The sequence below is a fragment of the Lemur catta genome, chromosome 9 (assembly GCF_020740605.2).
Source record: "Lemur catta isolate mLemCat1 chromosome 9, mLemCat1.pri, whole genome shotgun sequence".
In the NCBI taxonomy this organism is placed as follows: domain Eukaryota; kingdom Metazoa; phylum Chordata; class Mammalia; order Primates; family Lemuridae; genus Lemur; species Lemur catta.
The window spans coordinates 47475175-47495389 of NC_059136.1; the positions used below are offsets into that span (position 1 = coordinate 47475175).

General features: G+C 30.9%; 1 protein-coding gene across 3 annotated transcripts in view; it reads left to right on the forward strand.

Annotated features, from left to right (window-relative positions):
- CSMD3 (CUB and Sushi multiple domains 3) overlaps nt 1-20215 on the forward strand; it is a 1082068-nt gene that overhangs the window by 163124 nt on the left and 898729 nt on the right. For all 3 annotated transcript variants that reach the window (XM_045561854.1, XM_045561855.1, XM_045561856.1), the window contains exon 3: nt 747-859. In XM_045561854.1, the coding sequence (XP_045417810.1) occupies nt 747-859 (113 nt within the window). The remainder of the gene's footprint in view (nt 1-746; nt 860-20215) is intronic.

The window sequence follows — 20215 nt, forward strand, 5'->3', positions numbered from 1 at the left end:
ATTTCATAGCTGTACTTTTTCTTATTTATAATGTTTTAGTTTTAAAAAAGGTATCAATTATAAATTACCTCTTATACATTCAAGCTTATAATTTTTTTGCAATGTGTTATTAGCAAAATGAGTAACAAATTGTAGACAAATATACCAGGCAAATATTTATTATGTAAATGTATGAAATATTAACATAAAAGTAATTTGCAACTATTTGAATGGAACTTACCGGAATTTTGGTATCTGATAAAACAAAATGACTTCTTATTTGTAGGCAATTCAGTCTCATGATTTCATATTTAGATGGCACCTCTTCCTTCATTATTAAATTTAACTACATATTACCCACTCTTTTTATATATTCTAAACTATTAGGAAAATAATTCATTTGACAAAAATTTCTTCAAAATATTGTTTTAAAACTAATGCATAAAATGTGCACAAACACATACTCTCAAAAGTTCCCATTTCCCAAAGTTTGAATTAATCAATATCTTTATGTAGATGATACATGTGATAGATATGATGAATAGTAATTTGCATATACATGTATATAAATAAATGTATATTTACATGCACTTTACATGTACATGTATAAAAGTAATTGCTTTTGAAGAGTGACTTCTAATCATCATGTCACAAATATATACATATATACTTACATAAAGCTTTGGGCTTTGATAACATGACTTTTAATCCTCCTTAAACTCTACTAGGTAAAATGACTATGTCTCTAATAATTTTTTTGTTTTTAGGTTAACTGGATTCCATCTGCCACCACCAGTGACAAGTACCAAATCTGTGTTCTCACTACGTTTGACCAGTGATTTTGCCGTTAGTGCTCATGGATTTAAAGTATATTATGAAGGTAAGTGATGATAATATAAAAGGAACAACTGGCCAGTTTAATGTAGACAAACAAGAATTCTCCGAGTATGGCAATGGAAAAAGAATCAATATGAAAACTTTCTATTTCATTGTGTTATTTCAAATCTTGTCCTGAGATTCACCTTCTTATTAATGTACAATAAAATGTTAGTGGATTTTAATGTTTCTCATATCACTGAGACTGGACATAGGAAAATGTTTTCCTTGAATGTTCCTAGGAGGCGAGTCCATGAAATTACAAGGTTAGGAATCAACAAAAGGGAATTCAAACGTAAGAGTAACAGGACATTAGACCTGATTTTTGATTCAGGCATCATAAATTCTACCCTATACTCCCTTGTGCTGTGACTCTCTACAAGAAAGCAAACTAGTAAACTGTCTTCCTGAAAGGTAAAGTCAAGGCAAAAAAATCCAGAAAGAGAAAAGAGTTAGCATCTTCCATTTCTAAAACAGCCTTTCCAGAAAGACAGATCCATAATCCCTTAACCATAAAAAGGAAAACTAAAATGCTTTTAAAACTGAAGGTTTTTTTTTTTTTCTCCTGGATGTTTGGTACAAATTAATTTGGCATCAAAACCTGAACTGAACTGATTGGAGGTCATTTATAATCTTTATTTATCCCACTTAGTGTGGATACTTATACATGGACAAATTGTTTTATACTGGGATGGTGTCCCTGGCTCTTCTGAGGGTGTTAAAATGTAAAAAATCTGCATGTTTCACCTTTTTAAAAATATGATGTCCACCATAATTTTGATGGCAAAAAATTATTCATGAGGATTTCAGATAGAAATCATGGATTAGTAATTTTTTATATGTATGACTTGGCAATAGAATTTCTAACTAGTTTAGGGGAGAGCTCTTCTTTTACTCACAGAGATACTATGTCAGATTTAAATTCATTGTCTCCAAACTACATTACAAGAATTTATCACATAATGTCTAATATTATCATAGAGATACACAAACACAGTATCAGGGGTGGTTACTTTCTAAAGCACTTAATAATTCAAAATATGATATGTTTAAGGAGTACTAGAAAATAACCATATATAAAATGGAATTGTTACCATATACAGGTTAACATTTTGTATGTAAGGAAATTTTCAAAGTAAACGTTATTTCATCTAGTGCTACATTTCTCACTAGAAAAAAAATCTTCTAGCAAATAATCAAGTAAAAATACTTTTTCTGTTTTATATCCAAAATTATGTCACACAGCAGCAGTTTTGAACACTATTTTCTGCCTAATATATTTCTGAACTGCCTTTTGTCTAGCAGAGGACGATGAATTCCAAGACTTACTTTCCTCCATTGTGATAGTAATAATCATTATTTTTCTAAGAAGCTTTCACAATAGTTGAATATTTTTTATCTTGGCAACTTAATTCATAGTTTAAAACTCTACAACTACAAAGGTTTAATTTAAGGTGTAATTTTGGCAATATTGAAGAAGGAGTTACTAATGCAATAATTTTCTACTAAGGACTCTTTAATAGAACACCTGTATTCTGTTCATCAAAATATAAAGATTTTTTAGGTTAGTTTATTCTTTTAGTAAGTATTAAGCATATTAAAATTGTACTTAGGGATTATCATGTTGGCATTTTTGGTTTGGCTGTCAGGTTCTATGAATTCATACTTAAAAATATTTTGATAGCTCCCCATTGTTTCCACATGTATAATCTTATTTCCATATATATAATATTAAATTCATGTCCATTGTTTTTGCTTCATGGAAAATGGATTCATATGTTTTATGACATTTAAATGTATGTTCAGGATGTCCAGACTTAAAATATAGGATACTGGACATTCAGGTCGTATTCAAGAATGGATTATCATTCTGCAGAATCTTTGGGTATTGCTTTGTGATGTGTATCTTTTAACGTATATATTTGTTTTCCAATTAATAGCTTAAAATAAGATAAAATATATTATCTCACAGTTTTGTAGGTGAAAAATTCCTATTCCTGGTTGTTTGTGCTGGTTTCTCTGCTAAGAGTCCCACAAGGCTAAAATAAAAATGTCAGTGGACTGGGCTCTTATTAGAGGCTTTGGGAAAAATCTACTTCCCAACTTGTTCTGATTGTTGCCATGATCCAGTTCCTCAAGGTTGTAGGCCTGATATCTCTGTTTCCCTGTTGGCTATCAGTTGGGGGCTGCCCATAGCTCCTGTGAGTGTCTCTCCTCTCTGTACACAGGTGGGCCCTATATCTTAGAGCCAGCAAGTGGTACATTGAATACTTCTCACATTGGGAAACTCTCTGATTTCCCTTTCTGATGCATCTGTCTTCTATTTTCTTCTTGCACACATCTCTGACTCCAGGTGAGGAAATTTCTCAGCTTTTAAAGGCCCATGTGATTCGCTTGGGCCCATCTGGATAATACAGGTTAATCTATCCATCTTAAAGTCCTTAACTTTAATTATATTTGCAAAGTCCTTTCTGCCATTTAACATAATATATGCACAAGTTCCAGATATATACTTTTCTTGGAGGTAGAGGGGCATTTGACATCATGTGCAAGTCTATATATCATGTTCCAAAGGGAGTAGCTGCAAGCATTTGTTCACTTAACTATTAGACTGTGATACTGTCAAAGCCAACTGGTGTATCTTGAAGTTCAGGAAACTTAGTTTGGAATTTCAAAGCCTGTCTCCCATCTCCCTGGATTTTGGATCCATATTTTTATTCCACAATTACCTCAAACTACAGCTCCGGACCCTATATCCATGGTACAGCAAAACTGATCTAATAATCTGGACATTTTCTCAAAGTTTTTACCTCTATTTTTTAAAATATAGTGTCAAGATAATCTTAATATCTGAATCTTATTTTTTTCCTTTTAACCTCTATATAATCATTTACTAATTATTTTCTTCAACCTTTAAATTTTCCTAAGACTGTCCTTGGGTATTAGAATTTAGGAACTCTCTATTTATTAGTAATCTTATGCATTGATCTGTGTTTCTCAAACTGCCAACACTGGACCACGTACATTTGATTCATTTGGAAAATGTATTAAAATGTAGAATTCATTTTAATAAGAGGCCTACAGATTCTTATGCTTACTAAGATTGTTAAGTTCTGTGTAGCTATCTTTCTCTCTTTGGAAGAGACTAAACCATTGTTTAATTGTACAAATAAGATGCTAAGAAAAATATCTGTTGAACTGGTATTGCTATAAATATATTCATCATATATGAGATACTTAATATTTCTAAACCTCATTTTCCTCATCTGTAAAATTGACATAATAATTATCCCTGCTTCATAGTGTTCTTAGGAATAAAATAATACATAGTGACTGCCTAGATTAGCATCTGACACAATAAAACATTCAGTAAATATTAGTTACAATATTGATAATATCATGATGGTAATTAAAAGAGTACTTTTATGTATGAGCATTTCAATTCTATGGGGAAATACAGTACATTTATACAAATATCTATTATGGAATTAATGTTCTTTTTCAAAAAAGGCTGTTCATTTTTATGGTCAGTTCTTTTATTAATAACAAGCGCTACTGAAGTAATCCCACATTCTGTGATCACACATCCCCAAATATAAAAGATGAATCAACATAGAATTCAATATTTCAGTGAGATTCTATATGATATCAAGGAGCCCTAAAAATAAGAGCCACTTAATTAGAGTAGGCTATTTTTCTTGAATACTAATTGAGAGTACAGTAGTCTCCCTTGCCACCCATCTGTGAATGATACACTCCAAGATCCCCAGTAGATGCCTGAAATCACAGATACTACCGAACTCTCTCTACATATTTTTTTTCAATTTGATAGGAAACCACTACTAAGTGTCCAATGGGCAGGTGGAGTATATAGCATGGATATGCTGGACAAAGGGATGATTCAACTCCTGGGCAGAACAGAGTAGTAAGATTTCATCATACTTCTCGAAATGGCTGGCAATTTAAACTTATTTTAACTTTAAACTTTATTTCTGGAATTTTCCATTTAATATTTTTGGACCATGTTTGACCAAAGGTAACTGCAACTGAGGAAAGCAAAATCACAGATGGTGAGGGGAGCTACTGTATTAGATTATCCTGCTGACTTTATTAGATCCAATTTTTTTAATTAAAAAAGGAAGGTATTTAAAATGTGTAGAGTTAGGCAAAGGAAACTACTTAAAATGTGAAGTTAAATAATCAATAAAATGTTTTATTTTTAATTAATTATTTTTATGCATACAAAATAATTGCACATAGTTATGGGGTACATAAATTGAAGCATACAATGTGTAATGATCAAATTAGGATCATTGGGGTATTCATCATCTCAAACATTTACCATTTTCTTCTGTTGGAAACATTCCAAATCTACTCGTGGAGTATTTTAAAATATACATTTAATTATTGTTAACTATAGCTGCCATACTGTACTAATGAACACTAGATCTTATTCCTTCTATCAAATTGTATTTTTGTACCATTACCCAACCCTTCTTTATCCCCCTTCTCCTCAATACCCTTCCTAGCCTGTGGTAACCATAATTCTACTCTCTACCTCTATGTGATTTAAAATGTACAAGTAAAATGAAAAAAATTTTAGATTTTATGATATAGACAATTTTGGTCAATGTTAGATAACCTTTCAATAGAAAACCTTTAGATGTAAATTGCATAAGTCCTAAAAATTCTATTAAATTATTAATTTTGAAAAGCAACTCAAAATATTTAAAGAAAATCTCTGTAATCTAAATGTTTATTACACACAATTATTTTATAAACTATTTTTGACTTATTTATATTTTCCAATTATCTTGGATTACAGAGTTGTACTAAAAGGACTAAAATTCATGAAATTTCTATTGCAGTAACTTCTCTAGAAATAATTATTGTGTCCTTTTGTTCAGTTTCCTGTTCATAACTTGTATAATACCATGTATAACATATATCTATATTTAATTGAATCAAATCATATCTAAAGTAATGGATGACCACTTGTCTATTATGTCTCTCCTTATGCCACATGTTTTCTTCATCAGTGGCACTGAATTATCATAAAGTTCTACTCAATTTCTCCTATGTAGAATAAATAATTGATGAATATAAGTTAATCTGTGATCTTCACAGATAAAATTCTGTGCTATTAAAAACTTCTATTAACCTACTTTGGCCCATTTACTGTAAGACTGTAGAGGGTATATTCCTGCTTTTTAAATATTTGTAGAGTTTAAGAGCTCTTAACCATTTATTGGAAACAATTTTCTTGAAACTTCTTGAAGCTGAAGCTGTGAGTTGTTAAATATGTGTGGAAAGTTTTCCCCTGAAATATCTAGCTGCTTATATCTTTGTTTTTCCTCATTATTATCTACCATACAATTGAATATCTTTTCACTATTTCCCAAAGTTTGTTTTATAGAACTTTTATTTCTAATGTTTCAGTGTTACAAAGAAAAAATAAGTAAAAAACTATTCTGTGAAATATTAAGTTGAAAAATAGTAATATATGCTAAGTTGAATAACCATAGAATAATTTGTCAACATTTGATCAGGGTACAATTGATAAGATCTGTGTTCTATGAAACAAATAGTGGGGAGTGCTCTTATGTCTTTCTAAATGTACCAAATAAAATTCATACTTTAGACTGGTTTCTGCTAAAAGCTATTTTGTAATATGGAATCCTTTCACATTTACATTCAAAGATGCATAATTATTCTTTCTAGGTGAAAGAGCATATGGTAACACATAATAGAGTATCTTACCATTTTAGGAGTCATTTATCATAGAAATCAAGTAATGTAGTTCAAGCATGTAATGGAATATATATATGTGTGTGCATATGTATATAATGTTATTATGTAATACAAATTATAATTAGCATATATTATATGTTATATGTAATGGCTATATAAATGTCTGGGATGATCTCAATGAATAATTTCAGCATATATCTGTTAGACAATTCAATTATCAGTAACAAACACAAAATAAATAAGAATATAGTCTTCAAAATCAGTTGAAAGAAAAGGTACTTATTATGCCATATTGATTGTTAATGTGTATGACTAATTAATACATTATGGAAATAAAATGCTCCCCTCTAGCAAATTTTTTGTTAAGAAATAATTTTTATTTTTACATTTTAATTCAGAAATATAAAAATTTGGCTAATAACACAATTAAGTAACATTTATTGAGTGATTTCTATGTGCCAGTCACAGTTATTTTACATGGATTTTTCTCACCTTAAAAAATTATATGCAAAGTTGTAATGACCAAGAATTTAACAAACTACTGACCTTATTTAATTACTTAAATCGCAGTATAATTGTAAACTGTATTTTACAGCTGTAAATTATATATATATTTTAAATTTGAATAATAAATGTTATTGGTAAAGATAGAGCATGCATTCCATTATATTGGATGCTGATGTCTTTTATAGTTATGGTTCCCAAAAGACATATGGTTCTCCCAAAATATAATCCAGCTTGTATTATTCTGAATGGGGGTCCAAATCCGCTTTCCCGTGTATCCTTCCTTTTTTCGTCCCCCCAACAAGCCTGATTACACAGACATAATAATTACACACGCAGCAGCATTATACAATTTGCCTAAATATCTTTCATTGCCTTTGACAAGCAAAAAACATGTATTGTGCTACTGGCTCTCTAACAGTCTTCAATGTTTAGACTCTCCAGTCAAAGACATCACTTTGGTCTTTAGTTAGCTATGCCAAGTTTAAAGCAAAATACCTTATTTCAAGTTTTCTATTGAAAAGCTGGGCAAGATCTTTAACAATATGCATTTAAACTAACTGTGATTTGTTCTATTTATACTTAAATGGATATGACCAGATATAATTTAGTAAAAAAGAGCATGGCTAAAATAAGAATTGCTGATAATCTTGTGAATTAAAACAATATGAAACTTAAAAGATAAAATATATTCTTGCATATATTATTTGTGACATATATTCTTTGTCTTTTTAAATACTTGACATACAAAAGGATAGTTATACTCTTTGTTATTCTATTTAGCTATCTGTCCAACACGTTTATTAAAATTTATCCTTGAAAATATCAAATTACATTAGTGTTTTGTTTAATTTTAAAGGTTATTTTCAACTCCTAACCTTTAAAAATTTAAACTGCAGTGCCATGAAATTTAATGGAGAGCTTACAATTTAAAATCAAGTCAATTATACTTCTGTCAAAACATTTGAATTTCAGCAAGATAAGATTATGCTATAAAATTACATTTATTAAATAGTTTGCTAGCAATGGAGATAGGTTAGATTCATAAAAGAAATTACTGGATCTTCATTCTTAAATGCTTTTTCTTTTTCTTTTTTTCTTTTGTTAATTTTTTATTGATACATAACAATTGTACATATTCATGGAGTACATGTTATATTTTGATACAAGCATATAACATATAATATAACATATAATGATCAAATCAGGGTAATTGGGACATGATTAACTTGAAACATTTATCATTGCTTTATGGTCATTTTTAAATACTTTTAAGAATAAATGAGAGAAGTCATATTTCAAAAAACACAATACAAGGAAATGACCTGTATCTTCAAAGACCTTGCCCTTTGTCTTTTGATCAAATTCAAATCTTTTGCCTTTAGGGGTTGATAGAGTCAACCTTATTAGGTATGGAAACATCCTAATCCTAAAGTGACTTTCTAGCTAAATCATGAGTGTTTTCTCCCCTTCTGAAGAGTTGAAGTTTTCATAATCCTAGTCCAGAGAATAGCACAAATCAGTTTAATTCTTAAATATCATCTTCAGAATAGAGGTATAAGACAAAGTGTTATTTGTAATAAATATATAGGTTTGGCTGGATAACACAAAAATTATTACTTTCAAGTCATTTTATATCTGTTACCCAGTATGACATAAATCACTGTAACTATATTCACAAAAAATTTTCAACTATATTATCAATACTATGAATGGTTTTAAACATTAACATTCTAACATCTAGACATCTAGTAACATTCTAAACATCTTTCACTTCAGCACAGTGTAGTATACATAATCTCTACAACTACCTATCTTTTCAGCCTTGTTTCCAGCTACAGTTTGCCTCAATCTATAAAATATTTATATGAAAATATGAATGTGTATTAAATTTCTACACATACTATGCTATTTGAACAACTCAATCTTAACTCTATTTTTTTTCTACTCATAACACCCTGTACACATTTCACTTATTGACCCACATACTTCTTATTTTTCCTGACATTATGTAGGCCTTAATCAGCTCTAAAAAATCATTTATGGAATTCAGGTTGGGCTCAATGCTCAATATGCTTTCTCTGTTAGCTCAGATGTGTACACACCTTATCATAATACTATGCTCCACAGTTTTGGATTTTTCACTCACAGTAGGCTGCAAGAAGCTTGAGAGTATGTAACAAGTTTTACTCATTTTGTATACCTACCTTCTATTTCAACACATTCCTGGCATATTCCAAGCTAATCCAAAGACTAACAATTCGATTAGTAATAAGGAAAGATTTAATATGTCTCTCATTTGAAAGAATTTGAAAGTCCAGTGAATGTGTTAAAAGGCTGACAAGGACTATATTTAATCACTTAGAACTTGTGATATTCATTCATAGATGTTTATATCAAATGATTAAAGTTTAGGAAAAATTTTGGCCTTTTATTTTCTATAAAACCATAAATGATATGTAAAATTATTTATACTTTTTATGGATATTTGTTTAAAAATCTTTACTTTCTTAGATTAAATAATTTCTTTTTGAAACATTTAAAAAAATACAAAATTGCTTACATAGTACAAAAAAAAAAAAACAAGCTGAAAATGAAAAATTGCTGAAGTCAGTGATATATGACCTACGTAAGCTTTGTGCTTCATATGGAAATGATGGGATGGCATTAAAGGCTTTATCTTATTCTCCAGAAATAGGATAATCAAACTTAGTATGTAATCCCTTTTCAAATTGAATTTCTTCCCTTTATATGTGTTGCTAAATGTGTCATTTCTGTCAGCTGCTATAATTTATCATTTGATGTGCATGCTAGAATGAAGTTTAATTGAGACAGTGATTAATTTAAAATTCTAACTTTATGTCAAAGATACTATAATCTTTTTCACACAAAGCCATGCTTTGTGATAGTTGTTATAATTGATAGCACACAAATAGTGGTTTAAAAGAAAAGTACACTATGAGTTTGGTTTAGAAATTAATTTGTGAATTTATTTCCTCATATAAAAATGTGTTAAATTGGTAAGAAGTAATTTAAAATTTATTTTTTGATTCTAAATATGATAGCATACCATAGAAAATTAAATTTGAAATTGGTTCTTCCTTATTCAAACACTTATTTTCTTTACTATACCATCCCTTAATATCATTAAAAATAAACATGAATGAAATAAAACATGCAAATCAAATATTTTAATAGCAATAAGCAGCCTCAATCATTTTGATTTGATAGATATATATGTGTATATATACTATTTAGATAAAATTTTTTTCATAAAGATATAATTATGTCATCAAATTACATTTTCAGTACTTAATATACAATTGCTTTAACTTTGATTTTAAATTATTACCTCATATGACGAAGGACAACATAGTTTACAAAATGCATTCAATATACCAATAAAAATTATATTTTCCTATGTAATACAATATGTTATTTTGTCTAAAATATTCTTCAGATTTTATATATACTTTTACTCATATTAATATTTTAAAGTGAACTTGTAATGCTAACAAATGTGGGAAGTTGCTGTCGACATCTTAATTAATGGGACACCACAGGAAAGAACAAGATCCCAGTATGGTTTTCATAGGTTATGGAGGAGTATTATTTTAGTTATTGCAAAGTCATAACAACAAGCTAAAGTAGATGGGAAATAAATGATGTAAAATTTAAAGGAATGTAAGAAGCTAAATGAATAGTAATTAATAATATGTTTTGAAGGAAATGTTGATGCTTCTTTTTGTCAGGAAATATGAATTGACCTCAAGGCACTGGTTGTGAGATTTTTAGAATTATTCAGATAACTAAATGTTGATTAGTTATTGATTTTTTATTTAATGATTACATTAGTGATGGTATTTCCAAGAGTGCAGTAAAAATAATTGATCTTTCTAGTTTTCTTCATATTCATTTGTATTTATAACAATTGCTTCAATTATCTGTCATCTTTGAAAGCATTTATCAATATATTTTTTTTTTTAACTGTGCTTCCAGTTGAAGACTTTATTTCACATGTTACAAAGAGATTTCTGGAAGTGTGCTCTTCTGGTCGTAACTGTCAAGCACTAGTCTCTCTCACTATACTTAATATAATATTTCATTGTGCCTTTCCCCATTGACATACCACAGCATTTAATTCTCATTAGGTTATTTATTTATTTATTATTTTTTATTTCAGAGTATTTCAGGATACAAATGCTTTTGGTTACATAAATTGCCTTTGCACCACCCAAGTCACAGCACAAATGTGCCCATCCCACAAACAGCACACACAACACCTATAGGTGTGAATTTACCCATCTCCTCCTCCCACCACCACCTGCCTGACACCTGATGAATATTACTTACCATATGTGCACATTAATGTTGATCGATTAATACCAATTTAATGGTGATTACCTGTGGTGTTTGTTTTTCTATTTTTGTGATACTTCACTTAGAAGAATGGGCTCCAGTTCCATCCAGTTAATACAACGGGTATTAGTTCAACATTATTTATTATGGCTGAGTAGTACTCCATGGCATACATATGCCACATTATATTAATCCATTCATGTATTGATCAGCACTTGAGTTGTTTCCACATCTTTGTAATTGTCAGTTTTGCTGCTATAAACATTCTAGTGCAGATGTCTTTTTTATAGAATGTCTTTTTTATCCTTTGGGTAGATACCCAGTAATGGGATTGCTGGATCAAATGGTAGTTCTACATTTAGTTCTTTGAGGTATCTCCATACTACATTCCATAGAGGTTGTACTAGTTTGCAGTCCCACCAGTGGTGTATGAGTTTGGTTCCTATCTCCCCACATCCACAACAACATTTGTTGTTTTGGGACTTTTTGATAAAAGCCGTTCTTACTGGAGTTAAATGATAGCTCATTGTGGTTTTGATTTGCATTTCCCTGATGATTAGAGACATTGAGCATTTTTTCATATGTTTGTTGACCATTAGTCTATCTTCTTTTCTGAAGTTTCTGTTCATGTTCTTTGCCCACTTTTTAATGGGGATGTTAGATTTTTTTCTTGCTGATTTGCCTGAGTTCTATATAGATTTTAGTTTTTAAATGAACATTTTAAGAAAATGTTCATTCCCTTCTGTATTGGTTTTATATTGGTGCATAACAAATAACCACAAATTAGAGGATTAACACAATAAAATTTATAAACTTATAGTTCTTTAGGTCAGAAGTCTAAGCAGCAGTCAGCTAGGTTGTTGGTACAGGTTTCACAAGGCTTTAATCCAGGTATTGGCCAGCATTGTGACTCACACCTGAGGCTCAGAGTCCTCTTTCAATTTTACTGAATTCTGACAGTATTTATTTTCTTGCAGCTGTATAATTGAAGTCCCCATTTTCTTGCTAACTATTGACCAGGGAATTTTCTTATCTTTTAGAGGCTGCCTGTGGTTTCTTACTATGCCTCCCCTAAAGGCAGTTTATAATCTAGCTTTGTTTCCACCCAGGGGGAGCATATCTCTACCATTTATCTCCCTTTCCAGTTGATTAAAAGGAGTCTTGTATAGCATAATGTAATAACAAGAGTGGCTGTCCAATCAGCATTTGCCATATGATGTTACTTAATCAAAGGAACAACTATCCTCCTGCATCCATAGGTTCCACTTGCACTTATGGGGAAGGAGTAGAAATCTTGGAGCCCGTCTTGAAATTCTGCCTACCAAGTTATGTTGTGTGACTCATTTAGGTGATAGCTCAAAACACAAAAGGAATGTAGGAATAGAAAGAACAGAAGGTTAGAAGATTCATTTTATTATTAACTGACATAAATTGACTCCATTTTTATCTAAAAAGAGATATAGTCAATATAATCTTTACATTTTTCCTCAAAGTTACTGTAAGGTTTTTTGGATTGGCCAGTGCCAGAGAAAGAAAGATGAGCAGAGTTGAAAGGGATAAATAATGAGGCTTTATTGGGGCGCTCCTGGGTGAGGGTAAGGAGTCCCAAGAGAGGGACCCGGGTGAGATTTTCGGGTCCCGGGAGAGAGAGAGAGACCCGAAAAGTCGCATCGCCTAGAAGTCTGAGTGGGTTTATATATGTTTTTAGGGCTAGGGGTAGGGGTTTCTTTGTTGGGAAGATTTATGGTGGGGAGAGCAAGGCATTTTCCATTGCAGTTTTAGGGCAGACATTGAGAAATAGGAGGGGCCTGTGGTATGTGTGGACTCTAGGAACTGAGATTCTTATCAGGGTAACCATCCAGGTGTTGTCCTCCTTTAACTTAGCTGGGCCTTGCAGGCATTGTCCTTGGCAGGTCTCGTGGGCTTCTTCTTTTTCCATTAGGGAGGGGAGGGGTGCCTGCCACCAGCCTTACACTTTGGTAAATTAATTTATAGATCACTAAATAGCATATCTCTATATTCTCTTGTATAGGTTAGAAATAATTCAATTATAATCATATATTGTATTTTAAATGGCTTTCCTTTTCAAGACAGCCACATTTTAGTATAATTCATCTTTTAAATATAAAAGATTCTTCTTCGTGAAAAATATACGGTAATGGAAAACCCCAAAAAATGCTAGACAAAGTGTTGAGGGACCTAGTATTTAATGCTGGATTCATCACTCAGAAGTTGTGAGTCTCAGTTCTTCATAATATAAAATGGATAACACAATACTCTACAAGGTTGTTTTGAAGATCAAGGAAACTAATGATGCAACATCCACAGAGCAGCACCTGACAAGTCACTAGCATTCAATGTATGTTAGTATCTTTTCTGTTCTGCCATATATATTAAATATTATATATGCCATTATATATTATGTTTGACTGTGTCTTTAAATCTTCATTTTATCAAAAGGAGCACTGATATCCATTTATTTGTTTTGTCTTTCCTAGAAGGTTGTTCAAATACGAAAATGTATTTGGAATGAAGAAGTTAAACAGTAGCAGCCATAGGTAGGGCTTCCCGGGAATTATAGTGTTGCCAATAGAGTAATTCATTTTCGGTTTGAACCAAGGGAAGAAGTAACACTTTTCACACATGCACACACATGTGCAATGCTCTTCCAGTGACAAAGATCAAAACCTTCACAGAGGCTAATAAAAGTAATCTGCAGAAGAGTTGCAGCTAGGTCAGTGCCAGAGATAGAATTGAAACACGATGAGGCAGTCATTCCAATTGACTTGGAAAAAGGGCAAATGGAAGAATGCCAAGTCTTGTGTAGAAGTTAATTGAAAAATACTTGTTACTTAAATAGAGTCCTTTAAGTAAGTGCAAAACAAAAATTCACAAGAACTTGATTGATACATTATAAGGTCCTCGCAGCAAAGAACAAACATCTTTGTACATTGTAGCTACAAGAGAACCCAAAGCAATAATTAGTACCAAACTATAACATAATATTATTTTGGTCATTTTGATTGAATATAATTATTTTCTCCATAGTGACAAAGAAATAACAGAGACTATTGATCTATCTGTATATACTTCATAGTTTATTTTCAAGAACCATGAAGGTTCTGAGAGTTTACTGTACTTGAACGTTAACCAGTTAATCTGTCACAGTTTTATGACAGAATAAACATGAGTAGCTACCATGTCAGAATACATAAAATTACTGAGTAAGGGACAAAAAACTTTTTTAATATACAACAATATAAGTAGCCAGAGTATCAAAATGTTTTGGTTTCCCAGAACCTGAATTTCTACAGGGCAATAAGAGGGAAGATGGCACCCACACGTGGTGAGTTGTTACAGGAGACCAACTGTGAGCTTAGAAAACTGGAGTCTTTTAAAATAGTACACAAATCTGCCCTTTGCTATGGAAGGAGATAATATTTCTATATTGCCGCTAAACAGAGAGTTAGTACCTCTACTTACAAGATGTGGAAACCATGAAAGACATATGTACTATAGAATTGTTTGCCAAGACATGTGCACAGTGTTCTACTGCAGCAGCTTCTGACTTCAATATATTGCAGACAATTGTTAATTATCTTTAAAATTCCAAATAAAAGATGCTGTTAGGTATTATCACTTAAATTATCACTAAGATCAAGTGTGGGTATTATTACATGAAGATCTTTCAAATGGGTAGATGCCATCTAAATATTTCAAGATTTTAGTAGCCATATTTAGCATTATTTTAAAAAGCACTTAATAGGCTGTAAAATTCTAGAAATATATACGGATAATTTTGAAAATACTATCTGAAAATAATAAGTGCCATTTTCCCAACTTTTATATTTATGGATGATTATTGAACTATCTATCCTGTGGAATGCATCTCCTCCATCATGATTTCATAAGAATGTCTCTGTCTACATTTGTTAGTAAGCCCAGTCTCTCATTTTGTCTTTTTGCACTATTTTATATTTGTTTCTGGTTTTTGTACCAGGGCAATTCTAGATTATATAATCAGTTGAGTAGATTTCCTCACATTTTCAACATAAATTTCAGATGACTGTAAATAATTAAAGATCAAAATTAAAAATATATAATATAGTCTATGATGAAATATAGCAGAACATTATCAGATCATATATGAGAGGAAAATTTTCTCTTAATAACATTAAAATCCAAAAGGAAAATATGTCACTAAGGAAAAGACTGATTGATTAGAATAAATAAACTTGAAACTTGTTGAATGTAATAATTAGAAAGTCACACCTGCATAAAAATAAAAAGAAAATGAGGTTTTAAAAATCTGCAATCTTTAGAACAGAAAACAATATATACATAACACTATTAATTCTGATATAAAATTTGAATTGAAAATTTACTAAAAATCTAAAAAGGGCCAAGAGTATGTGAAAAAAAATTACTGTAACATTAACTTACCATTAATACTACTCTTATGCTTAAAAATATTTTTGGCTTATGGGTAGAGAAAAATAACAGAAGGATTTTCTTGAACTTAGTAGCCATGAAGAAGAAATATGTGATGATATCAAGACAATTAAAAGGGATGTGTATTCAGATGAGATATTTATCAAATGAAATATTTTAGATATGTGTTGTGATTAATGTGAGAACAGAGGATTTATGTATTTATCTATACAACTTTTTTGATTATATGAGTTAGAGATAGATTTGAGATACAAAAACAACAGATGGCATATTTTGATTCATATTGGATAATACATGATCTTTTATAATGTAAATGAGAATTCCCATTTTACCAATCTTGTTTCTTAAAAAATTTTTAAAGTAGGTCCATCTGTGTGTAGTTTCAAATCCTCCACAGTATTAATTTAATTTAAGCAATTAGCCTGAAAGACTGTTTGATTACATTTCGATTATCTTTAAATCTTTAATTATGACCGTGTATTATTTCATTTTGCTCTCTTGAGTCAAGGTGATATAATTTTATTTATACTGAAAATATGCTAAAAATATCAGTAACTCAAACTTTATATTTTCCCAATGGCTATATATGCCATTTCACCTGCATTCGTTTACAAAGACATTGAAGTATATTTATCACATGGAAGTAAATTTTGTCTTGGGAATATACTTCATATTTGTACTAAATTTGTACTATTTTTATTTGTTCAATCATAAAATTATCATTGATATACCCAATGTCCACTTGAAATTGGCAAATAAAACTCAGCAGAGTACATAATCAGGTAATATTTAGATGTGTGCAACCCAGTGTTACTTCACATATTTCTGTGTATATAAGAATATATGACAAACAATGATAATAGCACAGTTCAAAACAAGTTTAAATATTTATGTGACCTTTGAATATTTAATACCTGTTGATTTTCTGATAACACATCTGTTGAATATTTTATATTATTCTGTTCACATTTTTCACTGCCACTTTAGCTAAAACTCTCAATTTTGTATGTATTATAACACTACTGCATTAAAAAAATCAATATAATTTTAAATTGTTGATCTAATTTTACTAGAAATTTGAATGAGTATTACGATCATTAAAAGTTCTCAAAAACATTTCAGAGAAGTTTAAAATCACAATATGAACAAATCAACAATACTTCAAATATTATGAAGGTTTACATAATATATAGCATTAGATCAAAGGTGTAAAAGGAGAATATCACGATAGAGACAATATTAGAACATCATTTATTATAAGATTAGTTATGTCTACTAGAAATATTTATTAATTGATGTCAGAAATAAAAATACAATGATATAAATGTACCAAATGATAGAAAAAAATGAACTATATTATTATAATAAACTAATTTCATCATTTGCTAATTATGGACTGATGGAAAATCCATTGAGTTAGGTTAGCACAAAGGTTTGTTAGTCAGAGTTCAAAGACTGAGGGGACTGATGATTCTGACCCGGTTCAGGGCTTCCTACGTTGAATTACATAATTACATTTATGTATGAAATTAGAAATACTGTGAAAACTAGTGCAAGCCAAACTCTTTATTTGTGCATAAAATTATCAGGTTGTTGTTTATTCAGAAACTTCGTTTCTGTAGTTATCCTCTGTGTCTTGTATATCATCAACTGATTTCTAATAAATCTTACCCATTATTTTCCATAAAGGCATATGGTATTAGCTCTCGTCTGAGGATAAACAAACAAACAAACAAACCTCTCTTGCCCCTGCATTGCTTCCAGTTCTTATTCCATCTCTCTGGTGCTCCTTTTACAAAAAGTTCTCAATAAGTTGTCTATATTTTATAAGGACACCTCCGTTTCTAATCTTACCTCTTTGAATACAGCTTAATTAGGACTTTGCCTCCACCATTCAATGAAAACTATTATTGTCAAGGTTTGCCAATGGTAACACAGTTTCCAGATCTAAAGTTCCATTTTCAAATCACTCTTCCTTTCTTTGAAATTTAACTCATCCTATTATCTATCTCTCTTTAAAACATTTGTTTTTTTGCTTGCCTCTCATTATGCCCTATTTTTAATTTATTATATCTTTATTCTTTCTTTCTTTATTTTTTTGCTTTTTTCCAAACTCACAGTTTTTATTCTAGAACTTTCAATTGTAAATCATACTGTTTATTTTTTCACAAAACAGGAGGAATAAAAATCTTTTTGGGGGGTTAAGTTTTTAAAGCTTGTGGCAAAACAGGACAGGAAATTACTTTTCTTAATATTTGAAAGACTAGTTAACTAGGAATATCTTGTCAAAACCATGCTGAATAACGAAGGTGTTTACTAAAAGAGGTTTTTAAAATATGATGTTTTATAACAAATATACAGTAATGTTGCCTTCTTTATTCTTTAGACTTGTTTAGTAGGTCCTTCTACTTTTGACTTCTAAGATATTAGAGTGAAACAATGCTCAGTTTTGACCCTTATCTCTACCTAGATTCATTTTCAATGTGGGGCAGTCTACACCAGTGTATGAAAGAACCATTGATACTCTACGGATATCTATCATTTAGCTGTGGGACAATTACAAAACCTCTGGGTCATTCAAACTATGTGTTTATTGTTTATGCTTCTGGGGGATGGCTCTGTCACTCTGGTTATCGTGGATGAACATGCTTATGTTTCTGCATGTGGGCTAACCTGATTGGCCTCTGCTGGGACAATCTTTCATGCACTAGCATTATAGTTCTCATGCCTATAAAGGTCCAACCATAAGAAAATGAAAATGCACAAACATTTTTTCAAGTTCTGATTGATTCAATATACTAACAACTAATTGGCCAGAGCGAATCAAATAAATAAGCCAATGGTCAGACAACAAGGGCATGATAAGGTTACATGGCAAAGGACATGCATAAGAAGGGAACAGAATGAAGAAATGGTGGCATTTTTCAATCATTTTATTATAACTGCCTATCTTACCTTCCAATCTAATGTTTTTCCTGAATTCTAAACTGTCTTATCCCCAAGTCTTTCTCAGTAAATGTCAACAGCACTCATTCAATTGCTATTGTTCTAAAACTTTGGAGTCATGCTTTATTCTTCTCTTGTTCTAGAAACTTACATCCAAATTCATCAGCAAATATTAAATAAAAATGTATTTTGAATCCTACCACTTCTTATGATCTTTACTACTAATGCTCAATTCATAGATACTATTGTGTCTCCCCTGGACTAAACCAGATTACTACACTAGACTCCTAACAGGTTACCTAGCTTGCTTTCTTGCCTTTCCAGCTCCTGTGTATTTTTAAATAAAAGTCAAAGCTTTACACTTCCCTATTCCCTTTTTATGTTTCTGCTCCATTAAGTTCTCAGAGACATAGCCTAATTTTAGATATTTGCTTTTTCATCTCTAGGATGTGACCCTTTTCTTCCCAGTTCAAAATGGGATATTTCAATAATATATGTGTTTTAAACAACAGAATAGATAAAAGAAAAGAAGATGGGCCAAATAGTCCCCTAAGAAAGATTCCTAGAGGCTGTGTCACAACATTTTTACTTATATCCAGTTGGCCAGATTATAGTCACATGAAACTTGACTGCATTGGGTGCTGGGAAATGTAGTCTTTATTCTGGGTATTAAGGCACCCAGCTAAATAAACAATTTACTATTATGAATGAAAGGGATAGAAGCTAATAGAAAACAACCGGCAATCTCTGCCACAGTGTCAGAATAAGAACTAGCACATATTCTTGCTCAGTATCTTTTTATAACAATAAAAACACTGTGGTTCTACCAAAGAAGTTGGAATAAAAGACAGTCTTGTCTATTTACTAATGCATTCCAAAACACATTAAACACTTGCCACATCCTAGTGATTATACTTGGTGTTAGAAAATCTTTAATAGTTAATTTTATAAAGAAAAACAAATAAAAGCAACTAATATCTGAACAGCTAACAAGATTATTTTATTTTTTTATGTTGACACACAAAATCTGTTAGATAAATATTATTATGATGATCTACAGATTAAGAAAAAGTGTCATAGTTAGGTGACTTACAGATAGTAGTATGTGGGAGCCAGCTCAGAGGTGGTCAGGAGAACAGTTTTGCACTTGATCTTTTTCCCAACTGCATTTGGAGACTTCATGTTGGTATTTGGGGATCTACTACATCGGGAATATTTATTTATTTAGTTTTGAATTTGTTATAAACAATAAAATTAGACTAGTAATGACAGAGAAGATCATGGAGAGTAGGAAAAAACCCTGTAGTGAAGAAAAGGGTGGTTTTTCCCTCTTTGTTCTACTGTATTT